Here is a 20,225-nt window from a genome sequence, read left to right as displayed (position 1 = left end):
GCGCTTCTCCACGCTGGCCGGGGTGGTTCTTTCCGAGAGCAGCAGCCAAGCCCAGTCTGCGACTTCCCCAGCACGGGCAGAACCAGGTACACTGTCAGCCCTAACCACTGGCCCCTAGAACTTACTGCCAAGCCCAGAAATGCACACTGGCCAGGTGGCAGCCCTTTTCCATATGACTGCTGTTGTCACTGAGTGGTGAACGCTCTGTTCCCTCGGCCCAGGGAAATTGCATTTTGTTACCCCCGATTCCATGGAACCCTAGTTCTCAGCCTGTGGTCCATGACCAGCAGTGTCACGTCCTCCCGGGAATGTGCTAGCAGTGCAGATATTCTCAGGCTCCACCTGGTCTATTGAGTCAGTAACTCCAATGCCCGATCAGGAATCTGTGCTCCCCAAGCCCTCCTAACACACACTGACATCTGAGAACCACTGCCTTTGAGTCAGCTTGCTCTTCTGGTCGCCTCGTTAATGATTCTTTTCACTAAATTCTGTTTAAATAACTGGTGTAGGACACCCTCAGACAGTAGCTTTCTACCAGAATGTTTCAGTATGCGTCAGTACCAATCTTTCTTACACCCTTTGAGAAAAAAGGGAACTTCTCCCATCTCATTCCGCATGGAGTACATTACCTCAGATAACTAGCAAACACGACTATCCCTAAGGACATAGATGCAAAAATCCCAAAATAACAAGAAAAATAATTAGTGCTTTGCATCCAGCATCATATTAAAGAGGTTAAACATGATGAAGTGGGAAATTCAACTTAGTAATTAATGCGAGTGTGGATCAGCCTAAGATCAGTCCATGTAAGACACCAGATTAGCAGAATGAAGAGTAAACCAGTCATCTGAGTGCAGAAAAAGCCTTTAACAGAATCTAACATCCTTTCCTAATTACAAAATAGGAAACAAACAAACAAACCAAAACCACCCAACAAACCAGGAAGAGAGGGGGAATGTCCCACAACATGATGAAGGGAATCTATGAAAAACCTCCAGCTAGTATCATACTCGGGGGTGAAGAGCTGGAAGATTTCTCCCTGGAATCAGGAGTAAGACAAGGGGGCTTGCTTTAGCCATTGCTCAGCACTGTAAGTTTTAGCCAGAAAATTAGGCAAAAATAACTAAAAAATATCTAAACGGGAAAGGAAGAAACCTCTCTCTGTTTGGAGAGGATGTGATCTAAAATACACTAAAATAAAAAACCCTGATGAATCCACCCAAAAAAAGAACTACTGGTGCCAGGATACACGGTCAACACACTGTAATCAGTTGTATTTTGGCCCACTGGCAGCGAACGGTCTGAATAACCAGAAATCCCAGGAGCACGCCTAGAAGAGCTGCAGGACTGCTCCGACGGCAGCGCTGCCCGCAGCGATCTGCGGCTTCAGCGCAGCCCCTGTCAGAATGCCTCCCCGCGCCGGAAGTGGAAAAGCAGACTTTAAATTTCACATGAAACAGACACTGAATAGCCAGAACAGTGTTTAAAGAACACAGCTGGAGGACTCACACTTGCTCATCCCAGAGCTTACTACTGTGAACCTGGCTGTCGAAGCCATGTGGAGCTGCAGAAGAACAGACCGGCGGGACGGAATTCACCACACGCGTGCTTCATCGTCCATCAGAGTTTTGACAGCGCTGCCCACACCTTCAGTGGGGAAAGGATCTCTTCATCAAGCGGGGTCTTGAGATCACCGAGTAGTCATTCACGTGAAAGAGACTGATACTGAAATCCTACCTCACGTCACGTATAAAAAGTAATTCAAGATGGGTCAAAGATATAGCATAAAACTTAGGAAATGTGGGTGAATTTTTGTGACCTTGTATTTGTAGAGAATTCTTAGATATGGCAGTAAAATTAAAAAGAGAAGTTGGACTTCATCAAAACTAAAGCTTTTTAAAAAGATTTTATTTATTTTAGAAAGAGAAGGAGACAGGAGGGGGAGGAAGAGAATCTGGAGCAGACACCCTCCCCCTCGCCCCTGAGTAACGCGACATGGGGCTTCATTTCACAACCCTGAGAGGATGACCTGAGCCAAAACCAAGGTCCAGTGCTCAATTGACTGAGCCACCAAGGCACCCCAAATTAAAACTTTTCAAGGACATCATCAAGTAAGAGAAAAGACAACCCACAGAAGGAGAGAAAATATTCACGAAGAGTCTAGTATCCAGAGTATATGAAGAACTCTTAGAACTCAACAACAGAACATCCCTCCAAACAACATCCTTATTCAAAAATAGGTAATGGACTTGATAGACATTTCTCCAAAGATTATATACAACAACACATGAAAAGATGCTCAACGTAACTAGTCATCAGGGAAATGGAGATCCAACCACTATGAGGTACCACTTTAAAACAACCTGAATAGCTATACATGACAAAACAGAGAACAAGTGCTGGTAAGGATATGGAGAAACTGAAGCCTCCTACATTACTGACGGGAACCTAAAATGTGCAGCTGCCGTGAGAAAGACTTTGGTGGTTCCTGAAATGGTTCAACAGAGTTACCATATAAACCAGCAATTACAGTCTGTCACATACCTAAGAACTGAAAGCACGTTCACGTAAAACTCGGACAAGATCCGGACAAGATCGTCATACTAGCATTGTTCATAGTAGCTGAAAAATGGAAACAAGCTAAGTATCCATTTGCATTTGATTGATACAGTGAACAAAAGAAATGTGGTGCACACCGAGGACAGAACCTTCATCATCCTGAAAGAGGAGTGGGATGTGACACACGCTTCAGCGTGGATGGATCTTGAAAACAGGCTGCGTTTAAGAAGCTAGACACAAAAGGTCACACATAATTGTATTTCATTTATATGAAATGTCCCAAATAGGCAAATCCACAGAGACAGAAAATGTATTACTGGTTGCCAGGTAATGGGGTAAGGAGAATTGGTAGTGACTGGTATTGGATATGGGGTTTCTTTTTTGGGATGAGGGGAATGTTTGAGAGATAGCCCTAACAGCTGTGCAACCTTGTGAATACATTAAAAACCACTGAACTGTAAATGTGCTTAAAATGACCAGATTTTTATCCCAGTTTGACATTTGTAATACTGGGTTAGAGAAACTGTAATTTTGGTAAGCAGGAGTAAGGATGTTATGAGAGCATTCTTTAAAAATTGTGGCAAAATGCATGTAACGTTAAGTTGACATTTTTTCCAGTTCAGTGGCACTGAGTACATTCAAACCTTCAGGCGACCATCCTCACCACATCCATCTTGCAAAACCCAAACTCTCCCCAGTCTGGCATCCGCTGTTCTACTTTCTGTCTGTCTGAATTTGACTAAAGTGGAACCCCACTGTGTATGTCCTTTGTGACTGGCTTACTTCACTCAGCACGTCTTCAGTGCGCATCCATGTTGTGGCGTGAGTCTGAATTTGCTTCCTTTCGTAGCCGAGGACTTCATTGTATCCAAATGCCACATTTCCTCTATCTGTGCATTCAACAGCGAACATTCGGGTTGCTTCCACTTTTTGGCTGTTGTGAATAATGCCAATAAATGGGTGTACAAATTTGTGTCCCTTTTAAAAATTTTTTTCCCTTTTAAAATTTTTAAATTAAAAAGGTATGGTTTGTTTTTGAAGGGAGACTTCTAAAAATCAAAAATTTTTTGAAAATATACCCCTTTTTTGCATTAGCTTAAAGATTAAGAATGTAGTTGAAACCCACCCAGAAGAGAACCCAAATATCAATGGTAACTGTTTCCTTCAAAGAAACATAAAAGACATAAAAGTATCCATTGCAAATTTATTATGCATTAGGAAGCTTAACTTAAAAACCAACAGCATAGTAAAAAGATATGTTATCTCTGTTCATAGCAGAACAGGTTTCAAAATATATTTTCTTTTAAATGTATTCAGTCAGTACACAATCCTTTTATAAAAGTTGTATATATATTTTTCTTTCAACACCTTCATTACATTTATAAATACAAGATTTACACAGCACCCCATCAAAAAAAAATTTAAAACTCCTTACAAATATCTACATATATATTTCATACCTATAAAACTTTCAGGGGAGTGCTCTGTTAAAGTGGGTGGGCCCTAGGTCATGGTCCATTTACTGGTGCAGCAAAATACATATAAATCTGTAAAGGTTTCTGTCCATAAAACATCTCGAAAAATTTGCAAGACACTTGTTAAACTGAGCTTCTTAGACCACCATATTTTAGAAAAGAATCTGATGTGCATATTCCCATGAAATTCAAAAGTCAGACAAAGAGATGGAAATCAAGACCTGACTGCGAAACAGGCGCGTACAGCAGAGCAGTTAAGGCAGGAGTGAGATGAACGAGGAAACGGAGAAGACGCGACGCAGCAGGGAGCGAGACGGCGGTCACGTGTCCGTGAGCCTGAACTTGGAGCTACACCCCGCTGGTATCCAGCCACTGATTCTCGTTCTCACGGAGGAGTGTTTCTCTCACTGAAAACTTTCTCAGAAACTCCCTTCAAATTGTGTGTTGCCACCAGAGTACTTGCTGTGTGTTTTTCTTCCATAAAATCACCTTGGATCTGACCAAAACACCAGGGTTAGCGGTTTGAGTTGCTAGTTCTTCATAATTTAAATTTTAAAGAAAATCTCCCTTTATCTAATAAAGGTTATCACTGATCAGTACTAATGTCCAGAGGTGTCGATGGTGAATTTCATTCTAGCCAAGAGCAGGAAGTAGAGAGGAGGAGAGTAAGACTCGCGTTTTCGTTGCCCTTTGAACAAAGGCAGTAGATCCCTGACACTGAGGGACTTCGAGCAGCCACTCGGAAACACCGTGGGCTGAGCGGGCACAGACCAGAGAAGGAAGGAAGGAGGGAGAGAAGGAAGGAAGGAACCCAGCAGGGACTTGGTAGCTCGGATCCTGCCGGAGACGGCAGGCCACCCCCAGCCCGCGCCTTCCGCGGAGGGGAAAGAGGAGCCGGCACGCTCTGCCTCCAGTTACCAAGGAAAGCCATCCCCCCACGTAAGAAATCTTTCTCATTTAGTTGCCAAGTGTGGATTCCAGATGACTTTGAAGATCGCAGAATTTGCAGGAAAGTACTTTAGATCTTGCTCTAATATACCACAAAGAGAAGAAAAGGAACAGAAGTGGGGCGGGGGGCCGAGGGACGGAGAGGGTCACTCCTCAGACCCGTCCCTGAGGACGCCGCGAGCATCGCCCCTCCAGCACCACGGAGTCTCCGTGTGGTGTGGCTCCCGCGGCTCTCAGAGGCGGCGTCCACACGGTCCCCCCTTCTGCCAAGTTCACAGCTCCGTGCACTGATTCCCAGCCTCCTCGAAGGACGAGAGCTCCCAGATGCTGCTGTCTTGCAGCAGTGGCTCGATGTCCTCGGCACTGCCCCGCCCGGGGGCGCTCGTCAGGCTGCCGCTGATGCTGTTGCTGTGTTTTTGGGTTCCACTGCCTTTGCGGTACTCAGGGATGAATAAGGCAACCAGGAAGGACATAAAAACTATACACGCCCCAAACAAGAACGGGGGGCCTGGGATGGCGGCTCCCTGAGGGCAGGGGAGACAGACAGACACAGAGATAGAGCGTTTGGTTAGTCTTCAATCCAAAATTAGCCCTGGCCTCCCCCAAACCATCAAAAAGTAAATCATTTTCTCATAAGCAAATGTTGTATTAAGGCTCAGGGCAAATCCCGAGAGGGCCCGTGTTTAGAACGTGACAGCGGCAACTAACCATTGTTCTTTGCACCATTTCTCAACAGCTTTGAAGTGGCAGCTGCGGGGCTCCAAGTCCCACCCAGGACCTCCCCGCACGCGCTCTGTCCGTGAACACTACGGACCGTTTTACACAGGAATGTCCACTGCAGGAACGACTGAGGAAATCCACAGAAGCAGCACTCGAGCTCAATTCCTGGCAAGGATTAGGTCATTCCGCATTTGACTTGGCCTCGGTGGCCTTCACCAGAGGACAGCATTCTGATCAGAGTACTTGTGTAGGTAAAAATGGACTCTGAATCAAATGAAGACCCAGCTTTTGGGGGAAGATACTACATCACTGAACTGATCCTTCCTCGATCTCGGGAAGCACGGAGCCTAGCACACACAAGAGAAACGCTGTGCGAACAAGCACATTCTCCAAATTCAAGTTCAGATTTTGCTACCATCAGACATCATGGTTATAAAAGTAGACTTATCACCAAATTACCTGCAGGGCAGCATTGTCAGAACTCAGTTCCGGTTCCAACTCAGTCAGTTCCACGTGGAACATGTAGAATATGAAGCCGTACAGTGCTGGGCCGAGGCCGTTACACAGCCCTCTTATTCCAGTTATGATCCCCTGGGCAACTCCTGCATCAGAACGAAGAGAAGGGAGCACGTCTTCTCATAAAAGTATCTCAAGATTAGGGACTTCGCCCATCATAGTGTCATTTGGTGCACAAATGTGTCACTGGTTTTACTATGTCCTTTAATGTCCTCTCTGCCCTAAGATCTATATGGAGCTGAAATGACCGTGATGTTTGTGAAAATCTCTTTTGGGGCTGAATTCTCCCCATAACAGCTAGATCCTTCCTATAAATGAGGAATAATAAATAAAAAAAAAACTTTAATATTCTTCATTTATAGGCAATTTCCACTTTGGAGATTGAGATTTTTCCTCCTTTACTCATCTGACAGTCCTTTTACAGCAAAAATCTGCCCTTTGTCGCCTGGAGCCCTGTGTGTGAGTCCACGGCAGTCCTCAAGTTGTGTACTCCCGGCACGTGCACACAGACTCTGCTGCTCATGGTGACCTGCGCTGAAAAATCCCAGAAGTGCCAACTTCTAGATATCTCTGGTTTCTAAAGCAGATACAATATTAGCTTGATTCATGAAAATGGATGTTTCCGTAAGTCAAACTGTTCAAATAGGATTCAACTTAATATGTTCCAGTAATGTTGTACACTGACATTTAGGAACATCTGCATTAAAACACAGAAGCATAGTAACAGCCAAAGAGAATTCATGTCATGAAAGACCAGATGGTACCGTCACACATGACGGCAGTGCCCCCCATCCCCAGCGGGCTGTCTTCTGACGTAACACGCCCCAAGGGCATAGCCAAGGGAATTCGCAGAGTGTCACACAGATTCTATAGTCTTCAAGTGACACTTTAAACATGGTCATTGAGTAAGATGACTAATTTTTGATGTGGAAAAGTAGTTCAATGAATTAGTCTTTCCATCTAGTTCTTTATTAAAACTTTTTAAAGAACTCTAATGCATTTAAAAGGTTTTCCTTATAAAATTTACTACTTCCTGACTACTTAGGTGAACCATTAACAGATGGAGAAGGAAAGGATTAATTTTTTTTTTTAAACATTTATTTAATTGACAGACAGAAATCACAAGGAGGCAGAGAGGCAGGCAGAGAGAGAGGAGGAAGCAGGCTCCCTGCTGAGCAGAGAGCCCAATGCAGGCCTCTATCCCAGGACCCTGGGATCATGACCCGAGCTGAAGGCTTTAACCCACTGAGCCACCCAGGCGCCCCGGAATTCTGGCAGCAGGAACTGCCTGATAGAAGCCAGAGGTTCTAGAAGGATGAAGAGTCTAGATGGTAGAGGGCTATTCTCCACATGGTTGTCTCCATTTTAATTGTGCTTCTCACTGTGCATTTAACAGTAAGTACACATATTTACCCCCTCAAAAAAATCATTTCCTAATTTAACCTAATGAACTTTGTTTTGAATTTAAAGAAATGTTGGTGATTATGGTGCTTAAATAAAGAACTCCTTGTTTACTGTCCAGTCTGTCATCATTTGACATCTTTAAAATGATCAGTTCATTCTGGTGGTCACACACACACGCGGACTCCAAACTGACAGGAGAAAATGGATGGTTCTTTGGGGGTGGGGACAGTTCTATTTCTCATCCTTAGTATTCTTAACCGCGTAGTCCAGATTTAAGGAATGTAGGATCAAAGCAGGAGGAAAAAAAAAAAGGAACGATTGCCAAGAAGGGACCACGTGGCTGTCACCTGCTCTGTGACATGGAGAGAGGCTCGGAGCCTCTCTTACTTAAGGTATAAGCTGAACGAGGGAAACCGCAGAGCACAGTGACCTCACCTTGCTGATCGGACTCTGCGTTCCGAGAGACCAGGGCGCTGACCGCTGGAAACGTGATGCTGGACATGGCGGCCACCGTCCCCGCGGCCCACATCATCCTGCAACGACAAGAGCGGCTGCGTCGGGCGGCAGGCCGGCCCCCCGGAGCGTGCACTGTGCAGGCGGGCAAAAGGGTCTCGGTTAGGTTGTATTTATTTTTCCCTCTTTAAGAAAAGATGGAATTTTTTTTTAAACCTGGAATGTCCTACATCATACTGTTAATAGTGATTCCTTCACAGCCGGGAAGATTCCACTACCTGATGTTCCCTCCCTCGAGATCTGTTCCTCCTGTTTGCCCATTACCATCCTTAAATGTGTGAGTTCAGTGAAGTTCAGAGGATTTGTTTCTATAAATACCACATCTTCCTCGGTGATACTCCACTTTTCTGTCTGTGATTCTCACCTTCACGCTGCCCTTGGGCTGCTCGGTTTGCTACCCCTCAAGCAAGTGTCACGTGCCACCAACGGAAACAACAGGGACCTGAAGTTCAGGGTCACTATGAAAGAAACTGAAGTATAAAGTACGAGTGTGAGCAAAGTGAGGTCCTAATGGGGCCGAAAACCTGTCTGGCCAGATCTCCTTGGGGAGGCTAATGTACACATCCTTACTGAAGAGAAAAAACTCTGCAGGTCAGCGAAATCTTTTAAACATAGCACAAGTCTGACCAAATCAGCTACTGAAGTACCAAAATTCACGTGACTAGAATCTTCAAGAACAAGAAGAACCAACCACTGAACCACTGAGCACATTTCTAGCTCCTTTTACGTTATGTCATCAATTTATAGGAGTAAAGCGAGGATCAACTCTCGTACATAAACCCAAAACAGAAAATCAGGTCTTCGGTAAGCAGGTGCATCCGTTTCTTACTCCTGAGGGCTTATTCTGAACTTCCCGTCTGTGGGCATCTAATATGTGGGCATAGTAACGGCCTCAGGGCACACATGGTTTTGGAGGAGATCTTAGTGTTCATCTCAGATGTTCTAGGTTATAAAGGTTATGTCACTACCCAGAGTCACTCAGTTAATTACAGCAGTGAACCCCACTATAACCAGTTGTTTTTCCTTGCCGCCTTGTGGACTATGCGAGGTCACTAAAAATTGACAAATGTGTTTAAAAAGTACATATCCAGTGCTATGAAGTGTGTAAACCTGGCGATTCACAGTCCTGTACCCCTGGGGATAAAAATATATGTTTATAAAAAATAAAAAATTAAATTAAAAAAAAGAAAAGCAGGGGAAAAAAAAAGTACACATCCAATTAAATGAGAACTTCACTGTTGAGGCAAAGGCAATCTTAACAAATAATGCGAGATTACTTAGCTCCATCCTTCTGCAAATTGAGTCTAAACACCCTTTTTGAAATGTCGAGTACACCGCCAGCAGAACAATCCTTGCTTTCCTCCCGTCACATTCAGCCAACTCGAGTTCCTCTAAAAGATGCTTCTACTAGTTTATGAGGATCGAAAGGAGAGGCTTACCAGGCCTGAGATCCAAAACCATACCAGGCTAACTGGAACATCTGGAAGCCCAAGCCCAGGAGGACAGTGTTCTTATTCCCTAATGATCTCATCAAGATGGTAAGAAAGACGGTCTGTAAAAACAAAGAGGGTAATCCTGTGAAGCCATGCGTCACGGCTCTGATGCCAGCTTGACGGGGGCCCATTCTCCGTGACCAGAGGGGCCGCTACGGGTGCGCAGCCTGGCCCGAGTGTGGGGAAGCTGCGCGGTACTGACGGAACTCGAGTTGAGCTGTGGGGGCTCCGAGCCGTCAGCCCCTCACCAAAGCCGGTTTATCTAAAGCTTTGCTAGCACTTTCCAGAAGGTCATGATAGCTGTCCACCAATTATCATGATTGAGAAGGACAGGACTTGGACTCCTTGGAGAAACGCCAGTCACTTCACCACCAGAAGAGCGAACCCCGACTGGACGCATTACAGAATACGCGGGATTCTGCGGGAAGTTAACAGTGTCAGAAAGCTGGACTAAGGCAAATCTGACTTTCACAAATACATGCTCTACTAAAAACGACTAGCTCAGACTGTTTGTAAAGGCAGAGGATGAAAGAGGGGGCGGGACTAACTCAATAGCCAGAGTTGCTATAAATACAAACCAGAATCATGAGCAACTTGCGAGTTCAACATAATTGACATTCACTGACAGAACAGGCTTTTCCCCCCCTTACTGCAGTCCTTTAAGCCTTGTCAGCTCTAATGTTTGGGCAACACAGTTTCACAGCCTTCTGGTCTCTCCTTGAAGAGCCCTCTGCTGGCCCCCACGCTATAAGGCCGCATGAAGCCATTTCAGGGAATGACCTCTAGGCACTTCCCCGGGATACTGTGATCACACCCAGGCGTGTCAGTGAGTTCACTGAATGGTCATATATCCTGCCTTTTGTGGTCCTTTACTTATAATAGTAGATAGGGAAATTTGAATGTTTACTCATTTCATATATTCTAATGCACTCATTTACCACAGCTCTTCAGTCCTGGGGATAGCAGAGTTTGGAAGAATTAACTGATTTCATTTTTGTTTTCCTGCTACTAAACTTTCCTCATTAACCAAAAAAGTGTTTCTATATTTTAAGCTTATTTTGCAGTATCTGGAGTTAGATGATTGGTGGTTGTAAAAGCAAAATGTTACTTGCTGAATTGACTAGTAGAGGTAACAGATATCCTAAAAACTAATGAAAAGTTGTATTAAATTCCTCCTAAATTAAAATTTCAACATCCTATTAACAATGATGGTTCTGGGGTACCTGGATGGCTCAACTAGTTGGTTGAGCATCCTACTTTTCTTCCTTTTTTTTTTTTTTTAAAGATTTTTATTTATTTATTTATTTGACAGAGAGAGAGAGAGAGAGAGAGGTCATAGGGAGAGGGGGAGGCAGAGGGGGGGGGGGGGGGAAGTAGGTTCCCTGCTGAGCAGGGGCTTGATCCCAGGCATCATGACCTGAGCCGAAGGCAGAGGCTTAACCCACTGAGCCACCCAGGCGCCCCAGAGCATCCGCCTCTTGATTTCAGCTCAGGTCATGATCTCGAGGATCGTGAGATTGAGCCCCGTGTTGGGCTCTCTGCTGTATGGAGCCTGCTCCAGACTCTCTCTGCCTCTACACACCCCCCGCAACCCACCATGCCTCTCCAGAAAAAAAAAAAAAAAGATGGTTCTGTAGACTGTATCGGTGCCTGTTGACTGGGGCTGATGTTGTACCACAGATACAAGAGATGTTAGCATGGCAGGGGAGGAGGGGGTTAACGACAGAGGCTGTAGGGGCTCCCCACGAACATTTCTTTGCAGTTTCCTGTAAATCCAGTTACTTCCAGATAAATATGATAAAGAAAAAAATGGCTGAAATGACACTCACCTGAGCCACAATAGACAGAATGCCTACCATAGCTATGAATGCTGCAATCTTGACAGATCCAAAACCTATGACCTGTGGAAAAGGAAACACTTTTGTAATACAGATACTATAAAAATAATATGAGACAAATATACTATCATCAAACACTAGAGAGAACATGAAGAAAATGATCTGACTTTTGGTTCTCCCAACAGAGAATCTTCTCAGTAGCCAAGTCAGTGGCTCGCAACCTCAGCTGCCCGTTTAAATCCCGTGGGCAACAGGAGGAGGAGGAGGGCGGGCAATGAATGCTGTGACCCATCTGAGACCAGTTAAGTCAGACTCTCTGGGCCCAGGCACAGGCATGTTTTAAAAAGCTTCCATGGTGATTCTAGAAGCAATTAAAGTGAGCTGGCAATAATTTCTAAGCCTCTTAACCTTAACAGAAGCTCTGACAGGCCTAAAACTTTAGGTTTTAAATACCAAGTTTTAAAATAGTCAAATATTTTTGCCCTCTACTGAAATCCCGTAAAAATCAGGAAAAGGAATTAATTATTTTATGCGTTCTATTATTTAATAAATGACTGTCTTGCTTCCAGTCACACAACTAGGTAATAAAAGAGCTAGAATCTCAGGTTCCCCGGTCAGTGCTGCCAACAAGCAAAGGCCTATTACTCACTAATTAAATGCAACTAAAAAAAAAAAAAACAAAACTGGAACCTGGAAAGTAGCCTTATTCAGGGATTATTTCTCAGCCTGTATTTGTAAATCTAAGTATAAACATACATTGAAAGCAACTTTATCAAGACAGGACTTAAGTATCCTACAGTTCCCCCCCCCATCAGAAGTGTACAATTCAGTGGCCTGAGAATACTCAAAGAGTGCTGGCCGGCCGTCACCAGCGTCCGCTGCAGGAGACGTCCTCAGTCCTCCTGCCCCATCGGGGGTCCCATTCCCTCCGCCTGTCCCTCTGTCCAGCCAGTGATACACTTCCTGTCTCTGGGTTTGTTTTTTCTGAGCCTTTCATGTAGAAGAAATCAAGCCACATATGGCCCTGCTATCTCTGCGTTAGCACAGTGTTTTCCCAGGGCGTCCACACTGCCGCAGGGACAGCGCGTTCGTTACTGCTTCCCAGCGCCGGCCGTAACCGCCCGCCGTGCAGATACGCCACCATTTGTCAATACATTCCATCAACTATTTCTGCTTTTTGGCTATTATAAATATTTGTATAAAAGCTTCTCCATAGACCTACGTTTTCATTTCTCTTGACTACGTACGTAGGAACAGTCTCGCTGGAAACCCTACGTTGAATAGCTTGAGGGACCGCCAGACTCTTCCACCCCATCTCACGTTCCCACCCCTGTGGGAGTCTGCGTTTCCCCGAACCTTCCGTGTGTCGGACTGCAGCAGGTGTGAAGCGGTATCTCGTTGGTGGCTCATGTTAAGCATCTTTTCGTGTCCTTATTCGCCATTTATGAATCTTCCTTGGACGGGTATCTATCCGATCTTTCCTTGAAATTTTTCAATTGGGTTGTCCTTTTATTCATTTATAAAAGTTAATACTTGATACAGGTTCCTTATCAGATATATGATTTAGAAATACCTAATGCAGTTTTAACTGGTGTGTGTGTGAACTGCTCTTAAAAGCACGCACAAATACAAAGTAACAGAAAATGATTCTGATTTACTGTTCAGTGCTGGTGGTAGTGACATAAGCAATTTGTATAGAAAGAAAGGGTAGAAAAAAAATAACTCTAATTGTTTTTTCTGAAGGAATGAGAAGATTTTTCACATCCTTAACCATTTTTCCTACATTTAAATGCAGTTAATTTAATGCATAATTTAATTAGAAATTCAGATTAATTTTCTACATTAAACATGCTATTTCACCAGTCCTCCCACGAAATCTCTAGCATCTGCCCACTCAGAATGAACAAACTGAAAAGAACTGGTTGAAAAACAGTTTTCCTTATATGCCACCATATAAAAAAACAGTCTCACATTTTCAGGAAAACTGTGAGAATGGTGAATTTAACAATGTAAAATATCTCCAAAAGTAGAGGAATTTATCTTAGGAGGAGGCCTGCTCTGCCATGTGGAGGGAGCGCCTAGAAGGGCTTCCAGGGAAATCAGTGAAGACCAGGGCAGGATTGCTAATGGAAGGCAACGCCTGTCTGCACAATCCCAGAGAACTGAAATAAAAAAACATTTGGAAAGGGAGCTTGTTTTTAAATTGCCTTAAGTCAACTGCCTTTTTGGGAGACAAGGGAGAGTTTAAACTTTTAAAGAGAAAAAGATCAGGGAGGGATTAGTTTGATTCTTGCTTGTGAGGCCCCTTGGCGTCTACAGCAGCGCTGAGCTACATGGCCTCTACTGAAGATGGCCCAGGTCAGGTCAGGTCAGATCAAACTTGCCCTCTCTCTGAAATTTAATGAAGATTTAAAACATTATGATAGATTTTGCTTACGCTAATTCTCAGGGAAATTTTTTCAAGAGTAAACACTTTATAATATTTTAAAATATCATATTAAAGTTTCCTCAACTGCTAATTATATGTCACGGCCTAGACTTACTATACTGGAAGCAAGTCCACATTTTTTCTGTATACGGTTTTCCCCAAAATAGTTTGAGACAGATCCTAACCTTTGGTTTTCTTCATGTTCTAAACCTACTAGGCACACACTACCCACCTGTCTGAGATAGAGAAAAAAACTTGAATACTGTCCAGCCTCAGGAAGGTATGAAAGAAATACGGTGATGCAAATTAATAAGACAGTAGAATCTTTTCCAACCTTCTTCAGTGACTAGGAATAAGCAAAAAGAGAAACACGTCAACAGTCGGCCACACTAGAGTCACTGGCATTCCAGGACACGGGCTTCATTGTTTTGTTTTATTACGGTGGATTATAAAAGTTGAAGGGATTACAAAAGTAGGTCAACATTAACTCTATGGTTACAAGTCCTCTAATTTTAAAGTTTTATGTTTGAAATATTATAGCTTAAAACCAAAACAAAAAACCCCACAAATACTTGTTCATCTTTGTCAGCCATACTGGTTCACACCCTATAAACGGACGCTGACAAAACACTGCTTCAGAACCATTTACGAAATTCTCCTCTCTCTCCTTCATTCAAAATACAATACTTTTAAATCCATAAACAGTTCAGGGTTTTTATAATATATAAATTTACTATATTCTTTAAGATGTTAATACTCAATTTTCCTGTAAAACTGGTCGACGAATAAACACGCTCCCACCATGTGGGTCAGTGACAGCAAGAGTCTCTGACCAGTAACTTTTGAATGTTACAACTTTGTCTAAAAGTCTTTCTTACATTCCTTTTTACACAGAATTGTTGCTAAGCTCAAAAGGTGTGTTGCTGTCTAAGTACTAGGGTGACCGTAAGTGTAACCTTCATATGACGCACAGCGGAACGGCTCCTGTGTGTGGAGACCTGCTGCACAGACCCGTGACTGGCTCATTTCCCAACAGTCCCGGTACGCCCTGCGGCAGCCCTGGAGGCGCGCTCGGGCGGCAGAGACTCCTGCTTCACGGAGGAGCTGCCACACGTAACTGGATCACTGTGTGACAAGAAGGGGGGAGGCCGGACGGAGCCCACAGGCCGCAGCGGGTCCGTTCTCCAGGCAGCCTCTTCTCCGTGTCCGCTATCACAGCACAAACACAATGAGCAGGGTCTCAGGCTGGGACCTGAGGGACCTTTTCAGAAAAGAATTTGATGAGTTATTTTCCTTTTTACATATTTTTCCTAAAAAGTCAATTTGGATGATTAAAAACCGCAGTCAAATCTCTGGTTTTTTTCTGCACTTATTTTCTTCAAGAACAATTTGAAGTCAGGTGAGGTAGGAAAGAGGCAGGACAGGGTTCTTCTCCGCACTTTTTCTAGTTGTTAATAGGATCCTCCCCAGCCCCCCAAAAGAAGCCAAAAATTTTTTTAAGAAGTTACAGAAAACGATCCGTTCAACCTGCACAATACAGGTTCAAAGCCTCTGGTCAAAGTGGATGTATATTAACAACCTAGAAAATAATTACTTTAGGCAGACCAAATCTATTCATCTTTTCTGAATTTAAGTGAATGAAAATGAACAATTCGAATGGCTACCTTCATTTTGTTTACAAAAAAAAAAGTGAAAACAACCATGCAGTAAGAAAACACATCTTCCCTACATTCGGAGGGATTAAGCGGACATTTTCCCTCTCTTTTCTTAGGGTACCTACCACATGCTTGACTTAAAAATAAGTTCTAGGGGCACCTGGGTGGCTCAGTCGGTGAAGTGTCTGACTCAGGAGACTGAGCGCCAAGTTGGGCTCCGAGCTGGGCATGGAACACGCGAGACTGTGCCTCTCATTTTCCTTTTGCCCATCCCTCTCTTCCTAATAAAAAAATTTTAAAAAGCAAATAAATACAAATTCTACATATTCCTGGGTGCATAGACAACTTGAGTGCCTTATGGGAGATTCATTTTTTTTTCTATTTTTACTGGAGAAAGAAATGGATATTTACCGCAAACGGGTCAGCTTGTTTCCAAGAAATCTTAGCTCCCCAGGAAAGCGGTCGCATTTTCTCCGGCAGAGATTCTGGAACAGCCAGTAAGATGAAGCAGATGTCCAGAAGAGCCACCACTGTGGCCACCAGCACAACAAGGCTGTCTCCGTAACTGGCTGACAGGTATGCTCCAATGGCCGGGCTGCTGACCAGACTGGCTGCAAAGGTGGCCGAGACCTGTGGGAAAGCACGCGCTCACCCCGAGTCCCACCTTCTACCGTATACACCGGCAGAAAGCGCACTCAGCCCCATCACTCCCCTGTTCCCGCGTCTGACACAGGGTCCCACGGATGTACGTATGGCCGTCCTTCCCTGGCTTTAAACAAAACAGAACGTTTTAAGAATGAGAGAGAGTCATTTCCTTTTAAGGACTTGTTCACAAACTATGAACTAACTGGAGATATCCTGAGAAGCTACGAGTAAAAAAATAATCTTAGATTATCAGAAATAAAAATTGAGAAAAACTTCTCCACAAATAAAACATCCACGTTAGTCTTTAATTGGAAGACAGGGATGTGGGGAGAAGGGCACGGAGAGGAAAACGTGTGCAGGGCTCGTACACCCCACAAATCCCTCAGGGCCGGTGCTGATCTCAGTCTAAAAACGTGCACTGTTTTACCATTTTATTGTTCGGTGACCATTTCATTAGCACAGAGAAGGGGACAAAAAATCCCTGATATTCTTAGAGAAAAAGGGTTGTTAACAACAAAGAGATCTGTTGAGAGAGAGGCTGAGACTTTATGTAAACTGGAGATCCCTGAGCTGTTCGTTTCGGTCACTGCCCGCCTCCATCCTACACCAGAAATCCCAGAACCGCCAGATCACATTCACACCTGAATCCACGTGGAGTCTCTTCATCACACGGTTTTCCTAATGCAGAGGCTTCCTCTATCCTGGAATGTACCCTGAATGCTCAGAAGCCTGAATGGACAGTCTCTAAATTATAACCAGACTGAGTACCAAAAATAGACGTATAAACTGGTTATCTAAACTTCTAAATGGATTTTAAAAGAAACCACTGAAGTCATTATGGTTAAAATTATGACACCTGGTTAGTCTATGACATTCTTCCTTCACCCATTACCCGCAAATGAATTTGAAAATACAATCTCTCTGAAATTAGTTTTATACTAAAAATACTACAGAAGCCAGAAGTCCAATAAAAACTGGGGGGGGGGGGGGGCTGTCTGGGGGAGAAAAGGACGCTTCCAGAATTCCAACTTGGGGAGCAGGAACTGGTTCAACATTTACTTGGTTCAGTATTTACCAAGTACCCACTCTGTACCAGAAGAAGACAGAGCTCCTGCCCTGCAGGTTTTTCATATTATTTTGAGAAGAGGAGGGCTGTTACATAAGTACATTATAAATTGCAATGACATGCAGGCTGCTAAGAGAGCACTGCCACCGGGGCCTCCAGCGCTAACCACCTCATTTCTGCACAAAATAGGTCAATAAGTCAGTCATTTACTCGTAAGTTTTCATTTTCTTAGTCTTCACATTTTTGTATGTAAACCAAAAATTTGTACTCAATGTACAAACAATAATAGAAAAGTAACTTTTTTTTTTTAAAAAGATTTTATTTATTTGACAAAGATAGAGCACAAGTAGGCAGAACAGCAGGGAGCCCAATGCGGGGCTCAATCCCAGGACCCCGAGATCATGACCTGAGTCGAACTAAGCCATCCAGGTGCCTTAAGTTAAATAACATTTTATTTATTTATTAATACATTTTTTTTCCAGTGTTCCAAATTTCATTGTTTATGCACCACAGCCAGTGCTCCATGCAATCCGTGCCCTCCTGAATACCCACCGCCAGGCTCTTTTTCCCACCCCCTTCCCTCCAAAACCCTCAACTTGTTTCTCAGTCTCCTCCTGATTTCCCCCAACTCACTTAAATTCTCCATCTCCCAGTGTTCTCTGTTATTCCTAAGTAACTCTTCCGTTCATATGATGAGCACGAATGGGAGCCATTTTCTAATCTCTCATCTTTCCGACCAAAATGTGCATATGGTTAGACTTACAGCTGCTTCATTTCAACTGAAACTGCTTTTGATAATCCCACAGCATTCCAAGTTTAAAGGATCTAACAATCACTTGAATTTAAAGAAGAAAACAAGAATTGTTTCATCATTTGTCAAAATGACGTTTTCCATCATAATTGTCTTCTAGCCAAATGGACACTTTCTAAAACAAAAATTTTTCACTAACTCAAGATTCGGTCATTACAAACAATGGAATTAAATTTATTATCCTAGGACAATGATTTAATATGTATGAACACACCTGATACGTGAGTTTTGAATGGAAAATGACTGCATTCTACTAAGCTCCTCCTCAGAAAACGTGGGAAGGGCTCCAGCAGCTACTTCCGATGGACGGAGACGAATGCTCATCTATAAATGATGCGGACATCCCAACCACTGTCACTTTCTAATTCATCGTTCCCTTCCGTGTGACGCACCCTGCAACACTGCTCTGAGAAAGTACCCTGTTTTCTAGTATTTCCATAATTTCGTTATTTGTAAACTGCTACAGAGAAAACCTCAAACTGGCAGAGGCAGAAATCTTAGTGAGAATCCTTCCTCTAAGCTTTCCAAACAGAGTTTAAGAAATGAGTTTAGGGGGCACCTGGATGGCTCAGTCGGGTAAGTGTCCGACTCCTGATTTCAGCTCAGGTCATGCTCTCAGGGTCCTTGCCCAGCACGGAGTCTGCTTCTCTCTCTCGCTCTCTCTCAAATAAAATAAATCTTAAAAAAAAAAAAAAAAAAAGAGCGTGGGACTTCAGATTCGGTGTATCCGAATCAGAGCCGAAAGCCCCATAAAGGACCACAGCTGGCAGAGCAGGGCAGATGCGTCAGCACCGAGGCCAGGCCCGCAAGGCCTCCTGGCGCAGCCCTGACTTCACTGGCCCCTCGGCGCCCCGGAGTCCCTCCTCCGGCCGCTCCCGGCCGCAGTGCTCCCGGCCGCAGTGCGCCTCTGTCGTCTCCGCCCTGAGTGCAGCCCCTGAGAGATGAGCTGCTTCAAATACGCGAACAGTCAAATGTAGAGAGATTTCATGGTGAGAAATAGTAAGAATTTAAAGTGAAACTCTCTATGTAATAATAGTAAGTATTCTGGGAGCCAATTTAATCACGTGGAATATGGAAATAAAAGGAAAAAAGCTGGTGGCCAGGTTCCAAGTGTCAGGAAGGGCCGAGAGCGGCGGCAGCGCCCCCCCCCCCCCCCCCTCCTCAGGCTGTTCCTCTCGAGCACCTTCTGCAGGACTGAGTTTCTGGCTCCATGACACCGCGAACTGCTATGCAAAACGCTGTATCTTTCTTAGAACTCCGAGCAGCTCTGTTCCGTCGTCCGCACGGGCGCCTCCATCCCCAACGGCCCTCACCCTCCGTGCGGCCCCGGAAAGCGGTTCACGGAACAACTCCTCGCCGCGGCCCTGAAAGAACCGCCGCTGTCGGGGCGCCTGGGTGGCTCAGTGGGTTAAGCCGCTGCCTTCGGCTCAGGTCATGATCTCAGGGTCCTGGGATCGAGCCCCGCATCGGGCTCTCTGCTCGGCAGGGAGCCTGCTTCTTCCTATCTCTCTGCCTGCTTGTCATCACTCTCTGTCAAATAAATAAATAAAATCTCTTAAAAAAAAAAAAATAAAAGAACCGCGCCGTCTTGGTGTAGTGGGAGCCGCATGGAGGGGGAAGGGGTACTTCACACGGTCGTGAACGGATCTAAAACCCCAGCCAGACTCGCCGGTCTTGTAGATAACTGGCAGTAAATCCTCCTGTATCCGTAAGCAACAGCAGCCTGCAAACTTTCTTTCTTTTTTTTTTAAGTTCTGTCATCTTAACACCTGACAACTTAGGGTACACATAAAGGTTAGTCACTGGCCAACGTCCTGACTCCTATGACCAAGTCAGGGTTTGGGTTAAAAACAAACTGATGGGAAATGACTATCTCAATGGGTATTTCCCATCATGTAGAAAAGCTGCACAAACATGGTGAATGAGGCTTCTGGCCCGTTCTCAACTCTGCTGTTCCGAGCCACCCTGCGACCCCCCGCCTTTTTGGAAGGCTCCGAGCAGCCTGTCCCTCTGCGCTCTTGCACGGCCTTCTGGGGATGGCGGCCCGAGCCCTCTCAGGATGCGGCAGGAGGGGCCGTCCGGGTGGGAGGCGAAGGCCGGGGAGAGCCGGCAGAAGCAGGCGGACGGGAGGCAGTGCTGACGAAGGCTTTAAAC

The 20,225-nt window shown here is 44.6% G+C and overlaps 1 protein-coding gene across 3 annotated transcripts in view; it reads right to left on the bottom strand.

Moving 5' to 3' along the window:
* Positions 1-3,749: 3,749 nt before the first annotated feature.
* The window catches only part of MFSD14B (major facilitator superfamily domain containing 14B), a 76,136-nt gene continuing 59,660 nt past the window's right edge, over positions 3,750-20,225 (bottom strand). For all 3 annotated transcript variants that reach the window (XM_059412005.1, XM_059412006.1, XM_059412008.1), the window contains 7 exons: positions 15,961-16,179; positions 14,127-14,240; positions 11,458-11,529; positions 9,575-9,687; positions 8,058-8,155; positions 6,162-6,304; positions 3,750-5,506 (listed from right to left, as the gene is read on the bottom strand). In XM_059412005.1, the coding sequence (XP_059267988.1) occupies positions 5,255-5,506; positions 6,162-6,304; positions 8,058-8,155; positions 9,575-9,687; positions 11,458-11,529; positions 14,127-14,240; positions 15,961-16,179 (1,011 nt within the window). In that variant the 3' untranslated portion in view covers positions 3,750-5,254. The remainder of the gene's footprint in view (positions 5,507-6,161; positions 6,305-8,057; positions 8,156-9,574; positions 9,688-11,457; positions 11,530-14,126; positions 14,241-15,960; positions 16,180-20,225) is intronic.

Source organism: Mustela nigripes, chromosome 9 (genome assembly GCF_022355385.1).
Source record: "Mustela nigripes isolate SB6536 chromosome 9, MUSNIG.SB6536, whole genome shotgun sequence".
NCBI lineage: Eukaryota > Metazoa > Chordata > Mammalia > Carnivora > Mustelidae > Mustela > Mustela nigripes.
Note: the sequence above shows the minus strand (reverse complement) of the source record. Positions and strands in the feature narration are given on the sequence as shown.